A 17620-nucleotide genomic window follows, 5' to 3' on the forward strand; every position below is an offset into this window, starting at 1 on the left:
AATTCATAATCCTAACAAAGAAATTGGGATCCATGAAATAAACATATAAGGGGAGTAAACCATCTGCTCTCGGCCGATCCAGGATCATGGATAAACGATGGGCCGCATTTATCGAACAATCTACTCAGGGTCACGAAGGATAATGTACAATTTAGGGATAAAAATAAAAACAGGGGTGGTTACAACATATACACATTCACAAATATGGCATCCTTTGGTAGGTATTGTTTGTGACAACAGACCCTTGAACTCTTTGTTGTCTCTCTTTTTGGTATGCTTTTAAGTATGATGGTATTAAAACATCCGATCCTGGGTAAGGTGTCAAGTTTATAGATTCTACCTTAACCTAAGCTGGGACGGGTAACACACTCTCAGAACTCTGTATCGTCCGTCCAATGCCTGGCAGCAGGGCGGCAGCGGTATCCTTGCTTTTGAGGATAAGAACGGATAGTGGGGGGGGAGACAAGAATAGGACCCACAACAATAGAGAAAACTGAGAAAGGAAAAAATTTTGTTAGTGATCCTTTCAACCTGTTACCAGTGGGGTGTGTCACAGTCCCTTTTTGTAGCTTGTACAGGTTGCTTGACCTTAGCTGCTCTCCAGTCCTCCCGAAATGGTGCCTCTTAGCGATTTCTTTCTTTCGCCCTCGAGTGTAGGGACCTTCCGGTTTTCAGTTCTTTCGGCAGTAGGACGAACGTACCCGAATCTCTCTCTGCGACTTTGTTATTGAGGTAGTGCTGGTCAACAAGATCTGGGGTGGTCCTTTCCAAAGGTCTATCAAGCAACCTGTATATGGCAAAGCAGGGGAAACAACAACAACATCTCCTGGTTCATGGTTATGACAGTTCACAACAGGTGTCAACAAAGTCCTTTTGCTGCAGTTTTCCAGGTGTGGATACATCACTTGCATTTGTGGTCTAGGATCTCCTTGTGGGATTACCATAACCTGTGGCTGCCCGCCAAGCAATGTTTCGATGGGGACCAATGAGGTGGAGTTCTGAGAGTGATTTTACTACTACAAAAAGAGATTATGGGGTGTACCATCAGTCCCTGAAGGTTAACACATGACTTAAACCTTTTATATATATTTGCATACTCAAGGGTGTTTCTGGGCTGCCATATCTATACACACAAACGTCAACATATATATATATATAAAAATAAATAAATAACTTAAATGCTTCTAGAGTGGACTGTACAAAGCCAATTTTGTATTACCTGCAGAGGATCCTGCTGGAGGAGGGATGTGGAGATGGCTCTGTGGGAACAGCCGTTGCAGTTTGTTTCCCCCAGACAAGTAAGGCATGATTCTGTCGTCTTACCTGTCTGTGGGCACACCAGTAATTTTGGACTAATTTTTTTTTTTTCACATACCTTCCCTGTCAAGACAAGTCAGGCCATGGGCTATCTCTGTCCTGACAGTTTGGCATGTTCTTAGAGTCACTGGTTTACCTTGTCCATCTTTCTATTCCTGTCCACATCCCTTCGGCTTCCAGACTGCTTCTCCTGCAGGGGACACAAATCTTGTATTACTATGTGAATATACTGACATTTATAGGGGGAACACAAACATTATCCGCAGAGCGCATGGCTCACCCAGCTGCCTTGCCAGCATGTTCATCATCAAGTGACACTGAATCCTCATTGAAGATGTGGTTTTTACACTTGATAACAGCCACTCTGTCCGGCAGCTGTGTGACTGTCGAGAATCTTTTAAACTTACAACGCTTGCGCCACTGGAGTGCCAGCTACTGAAACAAAACATCTGATGCGCCATAGGGCCTAAGATCTTTTGTATTACCCCAACAAACATACTTGGAGTCGGCATGAATATTGGCTGTTTTTTTTTTTTTTTTTTTAGTTCGCAGTACTATTAATGAGACTGCTGCTGCTGAGTGAGACGTCCAATGGGTTCAGCCTCTACTATGCCTTTTCCATCTATTACGGTATAGCCAGTGTACAATTTTTCCCTCTCGGTGTTGTGGAAAGAACGGGAAAAAAAAATTACTTACCTCTTCCAATGGGTTGTTACCACCCTTTGGGGGCATGCTGCAAAAGGTCTGATTCAAACATGTCATGCAATCATATTCGTCTCGGCTCCCACTAAATTCCACCATTCCAGCAACCTCAGCACCACTCCACCCTTTGTGCCTTTGGCGGGCACACCTGGTAAGAGTGTTGCTGGGTTTACAATATTACCCATTTTACATGGTAACATCAATGCAAGTTCCCATTTAGTGAACTTGGCTGATGAATATTTTTCACATGTTTAGGCAGAATTTTAGGAGTGTCCAGACTATATGAGGAGCATAAACAGTTAAAACACACCCCAACACCACATTCTCAGTTTTGTTTACCAGTAGTGCTATGGCGACTACACTGTGTAGACAAGTATGAATGTGCTTAAGTAATAGGGTTTAATTGCACACTGCAGTACGACATTGGTCAGGCTGGCATCACCAGGTTTCTTACGTCACTATATCTGTCGCCCCCTCAGCAGGTCTAATATTCTACATCACATGGTCTCTTGTGTCAGTTTTACCCATGGCAAAAAGCTGTAATCAGGCCTGTTTGTGAAGACATGGGTATTGTGATTGCACCTATTTATATGTAAATGCGTTTTACAACCCTTTTCATTCTTTGTAGAAGGGGAATGCTTTGTGCATTACTTGGACTGCTTTTCACAAGATGGTGGCTGTGGTTGCCCTGGGTAACATTAGGAGTAATGCTTAAAGTTATTGAGACTTTGTTCAAGATTTACTGAAAAATATCTCTATTGTGACTACTCGCTTTGCAGGGTACCGCATATTCATAATGGTATTTCTCTGCTGGGAGTGCGACAGATTCTTCGAACTATTTATCTATGATTTGTGGGTTTCTGGAACAGAAGGGTAGGGGAAGGAGAAAAAATTGGAAAAAGAGAGAGAGAAAAACTCAAAAAGGGTAGAAAATATTAATGACAGTAATGTGTACATTTATTTTCAACAGAAACATTTTTCTTTTATTTTGATGACGCCAGGATTTAGCACTATGGGGGAATTGGCTCTCAACTATTTGGTTCTTACCCTTGTCAACTCCTGTTCTGATTCGTAAGCCCTCCCTTTCTTTCTGTTTCCCCGTGTGGTTGTGACTATGGGCTGTGTCTAGGGGTATTTAGCTAAAAGTTCTCTTTTTGGGAACCTTGTTATTTCACTGGGTATTTTCCCAGCTCAACCTCAGGTTTCGAATGGTGAGGCTGTACTTTGGGGCGCTATACTTTCTGTTTTTAACAGGGTTTCTATTGAAGCTATGGTTGCCATTGATCCTGTGTCCTTCCCATCTTTAGTTCAAAGGGAACTCGGTATTTGTGCTGTAGTTTTTAGCTACCTTAGATGGATTTGACTCTATAACAGTGGAATACAACATTAGCCTCTGAGGACTGTCCAGCATATCTTGCACTTCTTGTGTAAGATTTCTAGGAGTGTCCAGAAATACCCCATCAGGGGTGCAATAGATGACACATCCCATTTTACATAGTAAATCTCTACCCAGGAGGTTAGTCGGGCCGCTGCAGCCAACAGAAAAGAGTGTTTGGTATGCAGAGGCCCGCTTATAACATCTGCTGGTTTCGTCAGTGGGTAATGTTGTATTTTTTTTTCTGTTACCCCGCTTGCTGCTACTAATTGCTTGACACAACCTAGACCAGGAGGGAATGTTGTTAACGGGTTAGGTACAAAAAAAAAACTTTATATTTAAACTATTCCACTTACCCATATCTGAGGCTCCTCCCTCAGATATTGTCTTATGTTACCTGGATGTGGGATGTATGTGTGTCCTACTCCCTGTTTGCATATATGTGTCATGCTTAGGGCGGCGTTGGCTACTAGGTGGGGCTATGGCTATGTGTTGAGACCTACCTGTCTTCTCCCATTGTGTCTCTCAGTTACTTACATATGTGTTATGTTTTCTATGGTTATTTACCCTGCAATGTCTGGCTATGTGTCCATTGTTTCCACATTTGAAACATACTATTTGGTTTTGTCTTTCTGTCATAAATCGTTTGTCCAGATCAACAGCAGATTTCTTTAAAGTGTGTATTGACATCTGTCTGCAGTTGGGGTGAATGGTTTCTAGGTTGGTTCTCAGATTTTTTCTAAGACCTTGTATCAGCACAGAGACAATCCCTCCCTTAAGATGTATGTTGTCCCCGTGGCCGGGGATACCAGAGTGTTTTGGCAACATCTGTAAAGCACGGTTGAAATATCCGCTGGTGGACTCACCATCTTTCTGTGTGATGGTGAACCCTAAGGTATTTTCAACTGTCCCTGGGAAATATACACCCAATTGTATATTTATTAGGCGTATATTTTCCTGGTTGCCCTGTTCAGTTAAGATCTTATCGCCCTCCACACCACTGTCTCGAATGAACTTCTGGACATCTATATGTGAAGGGAGGCAAGCTCTCAACATGTATCGCCAATCCTTATTGGTGGGCTCATCTGAATTTCCTCGCTCCCTTACAAATTTCTGACACTTTGCCAGATCTTTGCTGGGATCAGGGAAATTTTTGATGATTGAATGACGTTCCAATCGTGTCCATGTATTGTGCATGTCACTATCCTTCACAGGCATTACCTCATCCCCGCCTCCCCGTCCACAAGGAGGTTCCACTGTGTGCAGAGGGTGGATCTGTATTCCCCCTGCACCATTGGACAACATCCCAGGAGCAACTATCTCTGTGCTGTGTTGTGTGTACTTACCTGTGTCTAATACTATGCTGTTGACATCAGCCGTCTCCTCCTCCTGTGCTGGGACCCCAGCAGTGGTTTGCACCTTTTCCTCAAGCATATTAAGGGCATGGGAGACGGCCAGTGCCAACAGCTGCTCGTTCTCCTCTCGGGTTTCCTTATAAGGGGGTAAGACAGGGTACAAGTTAGTAACGGATACATTATTACTTATGTCTTTCTTATGAGTCATTAACCCCTTCGGCACATATGGGGGTGGGGGAGTTGATTCTATTGCGGCAACGGTTGCATTTTTATTGTGGCTGATTGTGTCCGGCATTGCCAGATCTTTGATTCCCCATTGTTCCTGTCCTTCCTTCTGCCACAATTTAAGAATATCTATATGCTTCACTCTCTTCTTACGACTGGAGAGTAGGCATATTTCATTTTTTACTGCCGATAAGATTTCTGGATCGAAGCTACCAACACTGGGAAATTCTAACTTGCTGCCTTGTGTCATTTTTCTCCATTTATTTTGGTAAACAACTGCGAGTTCACCGTGCTTCCTGCACATAATATAAGCAGCCGATCCTTTTGGCCGGCTTGCTTCCTCCCTAACATGCACGTTATCACAGCGTGACCCGTTATTACCCATAGTTACAGGAATAAACGTTCACAGCTTAATAGATATCGGTGGGTTATTACTTATCTGAGAGCTCCCCAAACACTCACTTCTACAGCTTCCTAGAACATCCCACAGTCAAGCAGGTGCGAAGGATACGAGGTACGATACTCAATCATCAAGTCTTTCAACTAGCAGCGAACTTCTAGCCAACTTGCTTGATGCGGCACAATTTTTCCAGGGTATAACAAACTTGTTTTCCTATACCCCCAAAAATTGGATTTCTAAAGTAGCTAATCGGAAACAAGTGCGTTCCGATGTATCTTCTTGTACCCTCCTAGCGGAATTAATTCCACTGAAGGGGCAGTTCCTATGGGCACGTCGTCACGTGAACCCTAACCTTGTCCTACCTGGACTGTACTACACTGCGCTTGAGTCGTGTCGTCACACACCCGTTCGCCTCAGTTATTTTTCACACTGGGCGCTGGTTACACCTTGGTCTTATGCATATATTTGAAATATTTCTGTACAGAAAATCTTCCCAAGTTGGTAGCTTTTCACTGGATACTTATGCAGGTATAAATCCCTTATAACACTCTATAGGAATCTATTAAAATAATGCTTGAGTTGCTTGTTTAAAAAAAATGAACAAAAAGAAAAAAACTTATTTTCTTTTATTAATCACCGCCTCACTCGCAGTATATTGCTATACTGTGTAAATAAAGCTAGTGGTTAAATACTGTTCACCTTTGAGTTCCTATGTGTGCTGCATGTGCAGTACCAATGAACAGCCACGTGTGTACATGCACTGTTCACAGGCCGCCGATGAATCGGCCACCCACGTGTTCTATAGTGTATTTGCAAGGTTGCACTCGGGTTTCGCTATACGCAGTAATTGCGCTTAAATGTGGAATAAATCCCTTAACTCCGTCCGAAAGTTACGTATCAAGATGCGAAATAAATCCCGCACTTAATCCGTAAATCACGTACAAAGATGCGAAAATTTCCCGATATGGGCACGTGCGCGCGCACCTTGCGTAATACACAATAGACGCTTTACGTTACTGCAAAAGGCCCAGGACTTGTCGCCACGTGGCTGAGTCCCTGGTTTTGCAGTAACTAACAAAATGTTATAGCTTTGCACAGAGGGGATCCTCTATGTACTATAATAAACACAGACTCCACGTGTGCGAACCTTATCGCACGTGGTACATATACTATAATAAACAAGCAGCCCAAGACACTATACCCCGTTAAACTACTTGTGGCAGGCAGAAGTACAGTTTACTAAACACTTAGGTATGATATGCTTTAAAACACGTGGCTTTCACTTATTGTACTCCGGGTTCAGCGCTAGCACTTCCCGAACCCCGCACCGCCGTGGAATCGGCCTATCCAGCAATGGAAACAAATAAATACTTCCACCCTTTTGCTGGTATAGGTCGATCCGCACGCCTGGTACTTGTTAGGATCTCCTGTGCCACGCTGTCTGGCGAGACACCACGTGACACTGGCTGGAAGGAGATAGTGACAGGACCAGGGCAGCCTCGCCAACCTGACTCCGTTGTACTCAGATGGAGTTGACGTGTGTGTGCGGGGTGCTAGGCTTCACCAATAATAGCCGCGTTCGTGGGAGCCCGTTAGTCAGGCTCCCACCTCGATGCCACCTGGTCTTATGTTAAGGACAACACACACGCCAAGGCCAGTGATGAACAAGGGGAAACCTATCTACAAACAAAGAGGCGAGGACCACCCTGCCCTGCGGAGAGGGGTGCCAGTGGATAGCACTCTAAACAGGAACCCGCTGTGCTAATGCTTAACAGGTGTAACCATACACAGTATGCTGACACACTAAGAACTGCTGACGGGTGTAACAATACACGATATGCTGACACACTAAGAACTGCTGACGGGTGTAACAATACACTATATGCTGACACAATAAGTACTGCTGACAGGTGTAACAATACACGATACGCTGACACAATGAGCACTGCTGACAGGTGTAACAATACACTATACGCTGACACAATAAGCAAATGATTAGTAAGGAGACAAAGAGGGGGAATCTCCCAACTTATCTGAACACCGAGGGATATCAAGCTGGAGCTGAGATGCTGCGGACAAGGCAGGGAACCAGCCGAAGGAAGCACCACGCTGGAGAAGGGATCCCACAAAGACCAACAGGAGCTGCAGGGACCGGGAGACGGATAAAGGACGACACACGGACACCGGGAGGACAGGAGACTGGACGGAGGACACAGCTGGGAATCAACGACAGGATGCAGGATGACAGGGAACAGGAACCAGGAATAACGGAAGACTGGGAACCAGGAACACTTGAGACCCTGAGGTACAAAAGCTATAACCGGCATGGGACTGAACAACCAGAGGGTTTATATAGAGAGCACAATGTGGTGCTGATTACACATTGCCTAAAGGTGTGCACTGCAGACTAGGAGCCTAATTAAGACACCTGAGTCCAGAACACACAGTACTGAAAGTGAGCTGCAATGGCCCAGGCTGACCACTGGATGCCACCAGCGAGTAAACACACACACACAGGCTGGGATAAACCCAGGGAGCAGAATCCAGGGAGAACATGAAACTACACACAGAATATGTGAATCTGCGCATAACACAGATCCGCTGGAGGCGGATCCTAACAGTACCCCCCCCTTGAAGAGGGGTCAAGGGACCCCAATACCAGGTTCTCCACTACATGGAGAATACCAAACCCTGGAATGGGGGTATCAACCAACAACAGGAACAAGCTGTGACTGCAGCTTGTAACAGTGCCCCCCTCTCAAAGGTGGCCTACGGACACAACAAAACCAGACAAACAAATATGACAAACAGGACAAAGCACAAGGTCAGTGCATATACTTCTTTTTCCTTCTCTTAGAATGTTTGGTACGAGAAGATGTCCCTGGTTTTAAACAGGCTTCTTCATAAACCATAGGGCCTGTATACACCGGATACCCATCAATCTCAGACACAAATTCTGAGTTTGAATCTGAGAAAGCATCAAACCTGGATACCAGTGCTCTAGGTGGTAATAATTCAGGAAGATCTCTGTAAGAGGGAGACAAAAAGGCACACCCAGTGGTAATAGCTATGGGCTGGGCCCTTTGTATTGACTCTCCTAAACATGGAGTCTCTGCAGACAAGATGGTCGGCCCAGAGGCATCTGAACCACTTTTATTGGGACCAAATTTTTTCACTACAGCATCACTGAATGCTGGGAGATTCTTAAGAATGGGATCCTCAGATTGAAAAAATTTGCATGCCCATTCGAAAGGTTCACCTCTGAAGCAGTAAATTAAATAGAGCACCACATTATCTGAAGTGATACCTAAAAATGGTCTGGACTCCAAAATAGTGACAAAATGGTTAGTGAGCGCAACAAATTGGGTTAGGTCCCCATCAAAAACTATAGATGTAGAGATATCGTTCAAAGCATCAACAGTAACTTCATTATCAGCTAACTGACTGGACTGTATAGCTGGAATTATGGCCCTTGAGGCTGAGACTTTAGGGACCCCCTTAGAGGTTATGACCTCTTCCAAGTCCGATGGTCTTTCTGGTTGGGCAGCACTATGATGAGTCTCTGGCTGATCACCACTGTGACGCACTTCTAAGTGGGCAGCACTATAGTGAAACTCTGGCTGGGCAACAGCAAAAAGACCAACAGATGGTTCCTCCATGTTACCGACATGGCTGGAACTCTGCTCAGAGACAGGACAATCAGAATCCCTCTTAGGGACTAGATGGACAGAGTCCCCATCTGGGGCGACACAGGCTTGAACCCCCTCTGGGGCGACACAGGCTTGAACCCCCTCTGGGGCGACACAGGCTTGAACCCCCTCTGGGGCGACACAGGCTTGAACCCCCTCTGGGGCGACACAGGCTTGAACCCCCTCTGGGGCGACACCGGCTTGAACCCCCTCTGGGGCGACACCGGCTTGAACCCCCTCTGGGGCGACACCGGCTTGAACCCCCTCTGGGGCGACACCGGCTTGAACCCCCTCTGGGGCGACACCGGCTTGAACCCCCTCTGGGGCGACACCGGCTTGAACCCCCTCTGGGGCGACACCGGCTTGAACCCCCTCTGGGGCGACACCAACTTGAACCCCTTCTGGGGCGACACCAACTTGAACCCCTTCTGGGGCGACACCAACTTGAACCCCTTCTGGGGCAACACCCACTTGAACCCCACTCGGGGCTGCGCACTTCGGAACCCCACTCGGGGCTGCGCACTTCGGAACCCCACTCGGGGCTGCGCACTTCGGAACCCCACTCGGGGCTGCGCACTTCGGAACCCCACTCGGGGCTGCGCACTTCGGAACCCCACTCGGGGCTGCGCACTTCGGAACCCCACTCGGGGCTGCGCACTTCGGAACCCCACTCGGGGCTGCGCACTTCGGAACCCCACTCGGGGCTGCGCACTTCGGAACCCCACTCGGGGCTGCGGCCTCCGGGCCCCCACTCGGGGCTGCGGCCTCCGGGCCCCCACTCGGGGCTGCGGCCTCCGGGCCCCCACTCGGGGCTGCGGCCTCCGGGCCCCCGGCGTCTGACCGGCTCGGCGGGCCCCCGGCGTCTGACCGGCTCGGCGTGCCCCCGGCGTCTGACCGGCTCGGCGTGCCCCCGGCGTCTGACCGGCTCGGCGGGCCCCCGGCGTCTGACCGGCTCGGCGGGCCGCCGGCGTCTGACCGGCTCGGCGGGCCGCCGGCGTCTGACCGGCTCGGCGGGCCCCCGGCGTCGGACTGACTCGGCGGGCCCCCGGCATCTGAGTCAATCACCTGGGTTTTCCCCTTAAGGGTTTGCAACTCTGACTTAATATGAACAGAAATCCCATCATGCGGGGAGCACCTCCTCTGCTGATTATTAAACCCAAAATGGGGACTCCCAGCACTTGGACCAACCGTATTAATCAGAGCGCTTTTGCAGGGAGACTCAGTAGAGCGCTCCTCTGCCACAGTGTAGACAGGCATAGATCTGACAACCTGCCCCGACTTGGCCAGAGGAAACACCCTGTTGCCACCACTGGAGTTGCGCAAAACACAAGTTTGCACAAAGTGGCCTGAATCTCCACAGTATAAGCATAGATTAAAGTCTCTACGCCGCTGACGCTCCTCCGATGGGAGCTTCGGCCGTAGAACACTTCTATGCATTACCTGAACCTCTGGGTCTGAGGACTTGCTGCCTAATACCTCCTTAGGCAGGGTCCCATTAGGGGCTGAATAAACCCCAGTGACCTCTGGGAGGATCAGAAAAATTTCTGTTAGGAGTTTTTGCAACTGCAGTAAGGACTGCTGCAAAACCTCTAACTGCCCAGGTTTAAAGGTATTGAACGCCAGATTTAGGGCCGCTAATGACTCTTGCATGGCCTGCATGATATGGCCGTGCAAGGTTACTGTGCAAAAAGACTATGACACAATAACAGAGACAAAGCAAAAAATACTATGACAAGACAAGATTGTGACAAGGTAAAAAAAAACTGCAGGACTGAGAGGGCAGAACTCAGCTCCAGGGTTATCTGTATGGCCGGTTATAATGTTAGGATCTCCTGTGCCACGCTGTCTGGCGAGACACCACGTGACACTGGCTGGAAGGAGATAGTGACAGGACCAGGGCAGCCTCGCCAACCTGACTCCGTTGTACTCAGATGGAGTTGACGTGTGTGTGCGGGGTGCTAGGCTTCACCAATAATAGCCGCGTTCGTGGGAGCCCGTTAGTCAGGCTCCCACCTCGATGCCACCTGGTCTTATGTTAAGGACAACACACACGCCAAGGCCAGTGATGAACAAGGGGAAACCTATCTACAAACAAAGAGGCGAGGACCACCCTGCCCTGCGGAGAGGGGTGCCAGTGGATAGCACTCTAAACAGGAACCCGCTGTGCTAATGCTTAACAGGTGTAACCATACACAGTATGCTGACACACTAAGAACTGCTGACGGGTGTAACAATACACGATATGCTGACACACTAAGAACTGCTGACGGGTGTAACAATACACTATATGCTGACACAATAAGTACTGCTGACAGGTGTAACAATACACGATACGCTGACACAATGAGCACTGCTGACAGGTGTAACAATACACTATACGCTGACACAATAAGCAAATGATTAGTAAGGAGACAAAGAGGGGGAATCTCCCAACTTATCTGAACACCGAGGGATATCAAGCTGGAGCTGAGATGCTGCGGACAAGGCAGGGAACCAGCCGAAGGAAGCACCACGCTGGAGAAGGGATCCCACAAAGACCAACAGGAGCTGCAGGGACCGGGAGACGGATAAAGGACGACACACGGACACCGGGAGGACAGGAGACTGGACGGAGGACACAGCTGGGAATCAACGACAGGATGCAGGATGACAGGGAACAGGAACCAGGAATAACGGAAGACTGGGAACCAGGAACACTTGAGACCCTGAGGTACAAAAGCTATAACCGGCATGGGACTGAACAACCAGAGGGTTTATATAGAGAGCACAATGTGGTGCTGATTACACATTGCCTAAAGGTGTGCACTGCAGGCTAGGAGCCTAATTAAGACACCTGAGTCCAGAACACACAGTACTGAAAGTGAGCTGCAATGGCCCAGGCTGACCACTGGATGCCACCAGCGAGTAAACACACACACACAGGCTGGGATAAACCCAGGGAGCAGAATCCAGGGAGAACATGAAACTACACACAGAATATGTGAATCTGCGCATAACACAGATCCGCTGGAGGCGGATCCTAACAGTACTGAGTTCTGGACTGTGGAGCGGACGGACGAGCCCTCAATTGTTAATGGCGATATGATTATTACCAGAGATACAATATGTGAAAAGCGCAGGTTACGTAATGTGTCCGTAACCTGCTTACCCTTTATACCTAGCTACGTGCGAACAAAACGTAGCGCAGCGTAGCGTACCTTTTAATTGTATGTTATACACTTAAGAACCAATACCTTGATAAGAGATCCCTTCGCAGGACTTTGTCTCTCTTTCTGCGAATATACTTTAAAGGACAGAGTCCGCAATGTACCTTATCGCTATTATGCGAATAACCAGACACGACCACTGAATAGAAGTAAGGAGGTTAGAACTCCATATAAAAGGTTGTATTAAAGTCCCTAATGGACAAAAGGGGGTTACAGAAATAAGAATAAACAGGTATAACAAGTGATACAATCTACTAACAATGAATACTAACAAACTCTGCTAAGGGGAAAGAATACAATAATACAAGACACAATCAGCCAACAATACTTATAAGAATAAATACCGTGAAAATGCAACCGTTTACCGTGGTTATCTAGTAAGCGAAGCGCAGTCCGGTCAGAGCTCACTATCGTTCAGGAATGAACTATAGTCCGGTAGGAAGGTCCAGGGAAAGTAGATGTGCCGAAGAGACCGAGCCTGCTCCGGGTCGCCTATCTTATAGGGTCAGAAGGGGGAGGTCAAAGGCCATTCTCATTGGTCAGAGATCATGTGTCCGGTCCACTGTGATTGGAGGTTAGACGCTGTACCTGGTCTGACCAGGTGCAGGGGAGTGAACTTTAAGAGTCCTTTGTTTGGTGGTTTCGGCGTCAGCAAGGATAAGAACCGGTTTGAGCTAGTTTCCTTTGTTAACTACTTACAACAGAAACTGTCTCTGGAATATGGATTATGTCCATATCTATCGGGCAATGTACATTGCGACATATTCGCAATGACCGGAATACTTCGCATAATGAACTGAGCGGAACGGTACTAAACACGATATAGACAGGTGTGTGCAGGGCTAACTAAGCTATGTGTGGCGTTCTAAACCTTTTAACTATATTTCATTTCGTATAAGTGTGTTATTATGAATTTATGTGTGATAGTATGTCTACTCTTCTGGTCCATATTGTCACACATACTCGGGTATGGAAACTTTATTTGCGCAACTCTGCGAACCAAAATGGCGGCCATACTATCACAAAATGGCGTGTGTGTACCTAGGCTTCCACAATATATATATATATATATATATATATATATATATATATATATATATATATATATATATATATATATAGCAAGACCATGAGTCGAGGCTGCACACACAAGGCAATCCAGAGAGTGCTGGAGCTCACATTTTGGTCATAATACAAAAATGCATTAGAGAGCCAGCAACATCCAATAAAAATATTTATTTAATTATAGGCATATAAGTGCAAATCGGAGCAAAAAAGGGGTTAAAAATGCAGGAGGAAACGTCTACTTAGCATGTTAGTAGAAAGCCATAATCACTGCGTTCATCCTCCAACAACCAGTCATCACACCCGACAGGCTGTTTCGGTGCTACTCAGCACCTTAGTCATGGGCAACTGACTGAGCGCTCCCATGCAGTCTAATATACCCACAGCACCAATCAGCATAAGCCCCCTCACCTGTATTAAAGCGGTAAAAAAGGAAAGAATACACACTGACACGCTGCAGCACGGCCTCCAGTCGTCGCGGCAACCACCAACGCCGGAAGACAGGCGGAACTGATGTCAGGTCTCCTAGCGACAGACATACACAAGCCGCTGCAGCGGAAGTCAGGTGACCGCTAATGAAGCTGAGCGTCATAGCAACCAAACTAGCTATGCGCTTGCTCGTGCTGACTGACACAGCAGCGGAGACAAAACAAATTGTCTCTATAACGCTGTTACTAAGGTCAGACAGACTTTAACAATAAAAGCATATGGTGGGGTGAAAAAATTGCTGATGAAATGCGGGGGCACATAGAGTGCATGGGCAGCGCTAGCACATAGAAAAACATGGACATAGAAATAACAACAAGGAGGATATCAGAGCCAATCCGAAAGAAAGAAAGCACATAACATAAGAGAGAGATAGAAGAAGGGGGAGGGGAAAGAGGCATATAGGACAATTACATTAGACAAAAGTTCTATATAGGCAGAACATAGATAATAAACCTGCGCACAATATCATATGAACACCACCATCACTAAGCAAATATATCCGTTACTACTACAAGAAGCAATGCAGTGACTGATATTCGTTCAAACCATTGGGGGTTATACACTTAAGTCGGTGGATCCACAGGCATTCTCTTTGGAGAAGGAGCTTATCGCGATCGCCTCCACGCCTCAAAGGAGGTATATGATCAATAGGCATAATTGAGAAGTCACGCATAGAGTGTCGCATGGTGGCAAAGTGACGTGCCACTGGGGGTGTATTGCCATCAATTTTGGTAAACGCCACAGTGTGTATTCTTTCCTTTTTTACCGCTTTAATACAGGTGAGGGGGCTTATGCTGATTGGTGCTGTGGGTATATTAGACTGCATGGGAGCGCTCAGTCAGTTGCCCATGACTAAGGTGCTGAGTAGCACCGAAACAGCCTGTCGGGTGTGATGACTGGTTGTTGGAGGATGAACGCAGTGATTATGGCTTTCTACTAACATGCTAAGTAGACGTTTCCTCCTGCATTTTTAACCCCTTTTTTGCTCCGATTTGCACTTATATGCCTATAATTAAATTAATATTTGTATTGGATGTTGCTGGCTCTCTAATGCATTTTTGTATTATGACCAATTTGTGAGCTCCAGCACTCTCTGGATTGCCTTGTGTGTGCAGCCTCGACTCATGGTCTTGCTACATTAACCCCTATGTTTGGCTTGCACCGCCATTTTTTGTTTTTCACGATTTTTTGGTTGTTCATTTTTTTCACATTTTTTCTGTCTTTTTGCATGGACTGTTTGATTTAACATTATTCATGGAGGATATGACCAGTTCCCATCAAGAACTCACAGACACCAAACGCTTTGATGCCAAGGATATTTCTCGCATTCTATTTGATGATACCGCTGCATTAGCTTTTAATGTGGATAGCCCAACTGAGGTTTTTTCTGATCTGATTAAACTCAAAAGGCGACGTGTGGAGTTGCACCTACACGGATCAACATTGTCCCAGTATTTTAAAGAAAAATTAGTGCCCCGAGGCTTCCGCATCAGAAACCAACCGACGATAGGTAGATCGGATCCCAGCTTTTGCAAGCAGTGGTGCCAAATTTTGAATGACTGTTCACTACAACTCATGATCTTGATGATTGAACAAGTGAATACCGATTTAGAAACCTTGGACAAGGAGATTCAAGTCTGTGAGTCAACAGGCTTAGATATTCTCAGATCAGACCCTGACACTGATTGGGTGTCTAAAATTGAGAATAATTTGTCCCTGTTTCATTCAGAGCTATTAGCCTTTAAAAAGGGGAAATATAAGACCATAAAGGAGGATTACAAGGACCAACGTGTCTATAGCTGGCTACAGGGTGGGGATTACAGACCCCCGTGGCGGAGTACAAGCAGAGCTAGACGCGGTCGTGCCAATCAGGATTTGTCTGCGATTGACACCTCTGCCAGTGATTCCGATTTTTCACGCACCAATTCTTTTTTAGGAGGAAATACCTCCAAGAAAAAGAATACAGGTGCAAAAAAACAACAAAACCGTGCAGAAGGGGAGGAGCCAGGCGGCGTCCGAAGAAACCCCACTCGGAAAATAAGGACGTAATTGTCTTTAATCTATCCGACTATAACCCTACCACTTCAGAGATGGCTGTCCTATCAAAGGGGTTGTCTTTTGTAAGAACCTATAGGCAATCTTCATTTGAATTCGAGACCGAATTATTCAAATTTCATCGCTTACTGAAACTGAGGGATTATTTTTCTAAGAAAACTGAGGCGGATCAGGTACAAAAAAGATTTAAACCACCCAGTTCCTTTGACCCCCCGGGGTTAAACCCTTCTATCAAGACCTTTGTCAGGTTAGTTAGAAGGGATGTGTCAAGCCATATCGATGCCCAAAAAGTATCTTTCTCCAACCTTACTAAGGATGAGAACATGGCGGTCAACTCTTTGAGAGACAATTTGTCCCTAGTAATCCGTCCCTCTGATAAAGGGGGCGGTATAGTATTGATCAACAAATGCGATTATGTTGCTGAGATAGAAAGGCAACTTGCAGACTCAGGTTGCTATAAATTACTTACTTATGACCCCACCTATCCTTACAAGAAGGAGATCGATGCTGCTATTAAGTTGGGCCTAACTAATGGCTATATTGATGAATCCACTTCTGAGTTTTTGACCCAAACACACCCTAGGACCCCTTGGATTTATGTTTTACCCAAAGTCCACAAGACTTTAATTAAACCACCAGGTAGACCTATTATTTCTTCAGTTGGTTCTTTATTTCAGCCCTTGTCACAGTTTGTTGATTTTTGGTTACAGCCAGTTGTACAACACATTGATTATTTTTTGAAAGATTCCAATGATTTCATTCGTAAACTTGAAGCACTTGGCACTTTACCAGAGTCTAGCCTGCTTGTAACTCTCGACATAGCAAGTTTATACACGAATATTGCACATGAGGACGGTATGGACTCGGTCCGGGCGCTGCTCACCTCCAGTCCACACTATATTGGCCCACCCATTGAATATCTGCTATTACTTATGGATATTATTTTGAAAAAGAATTATTTTTTGTTCCAGAACTCTTTTTATTTGCAGCTGAGAGGGACCGCCATGGGCTCAAACATGGCGACCTCTTATGCTAATTTATATATGAGTTTATATGAAAAACAACACATCATGGCTAATTCTACTTTTTCAGGTTTTATTCATTTTTACATTCGTTATATCGATGATTTATTTTTGGTGTGGACTGGAGGTGTCCAGGCCCTGACCGAGTTCATAGACGTCCTTAACTCTTTGAACACCACCATCAGGTTTACGGTCTCATTTAGTGAGACCACGATCAGTTACTTAGACGTATGTGTGACTAAAACCAGTGATGGCATCAAGACCTCTATTTTTAGGAAAGCGACTGTCAAAAATTCGTTGCTATCAGCTGATTCGTTTCACCCTTTACCATTGAAAAGGGGATTACCTCTATCGCAACTACTTAGGGTAGTACGTATCACTTCAGATAGAGACACTCTACCACAGGCTCTCTTGGAGATGGGTGATCGTTTTTTGGAGCGCGGCTATGATGCCAATGAAGTGTCAGATGCAGTGATACGGTGTCTGGAGACTTCGCGGGACCAGGCATTTGTCAAACGTGATAAAAGTCTAGAAAAGGACAGACTTATCTTTTCAAGTACATATTCTGTCGCTTCAGCGCATATTCGAAAAACAATATTAAAACACTGGCATATTGTGCAATCGGATGTAGCCATTGGACGTTACTGTATGCAGACACCTCTTTTTTGCTATAAGAGAAGTCGCAATTTACGGGACATATTAGCACCATCAGATATTGGA

At 46.1% G+C, this 17620-nt stretch overlaps 1 protein-coding gene across 1 annotated transcript in view; it reads right to left on the minus strand.

The window, feature by feature from the left end:
- LOC146053291 (uncharacterized) overlaps window positions 1-17620 on the minus strand; it is a 111851-nt gene that overhangs the window by 24359 nt on the left and 69872 nt on the right. The window contains exon 5 of the mRNA XM_083167984.1: window positions 16879-16887. Within this exon, the coding sequence (XP_083024110.1) occupies window positions 16879-16887 (9 nt within the window). The remainder of the gene's footprint in view (window positions 1-16878; window positions 16888-17620) is intronic.

Source organism: Crinia signifera, unplaced genomic scaffold, assembly GCF_055691185.1.
Source record: "Crinia signifera unplaced genomic scaffold, ASM5569118v1 HAP2_SCAFFOLD_149, whole genome shotgun sequence".
NCBI classification, from domain to species: Eukaryota; Metazoa; Chordata; class Amphibia; order Anura; family Myobatrachidae; genus Crinia; species Crinia signifera.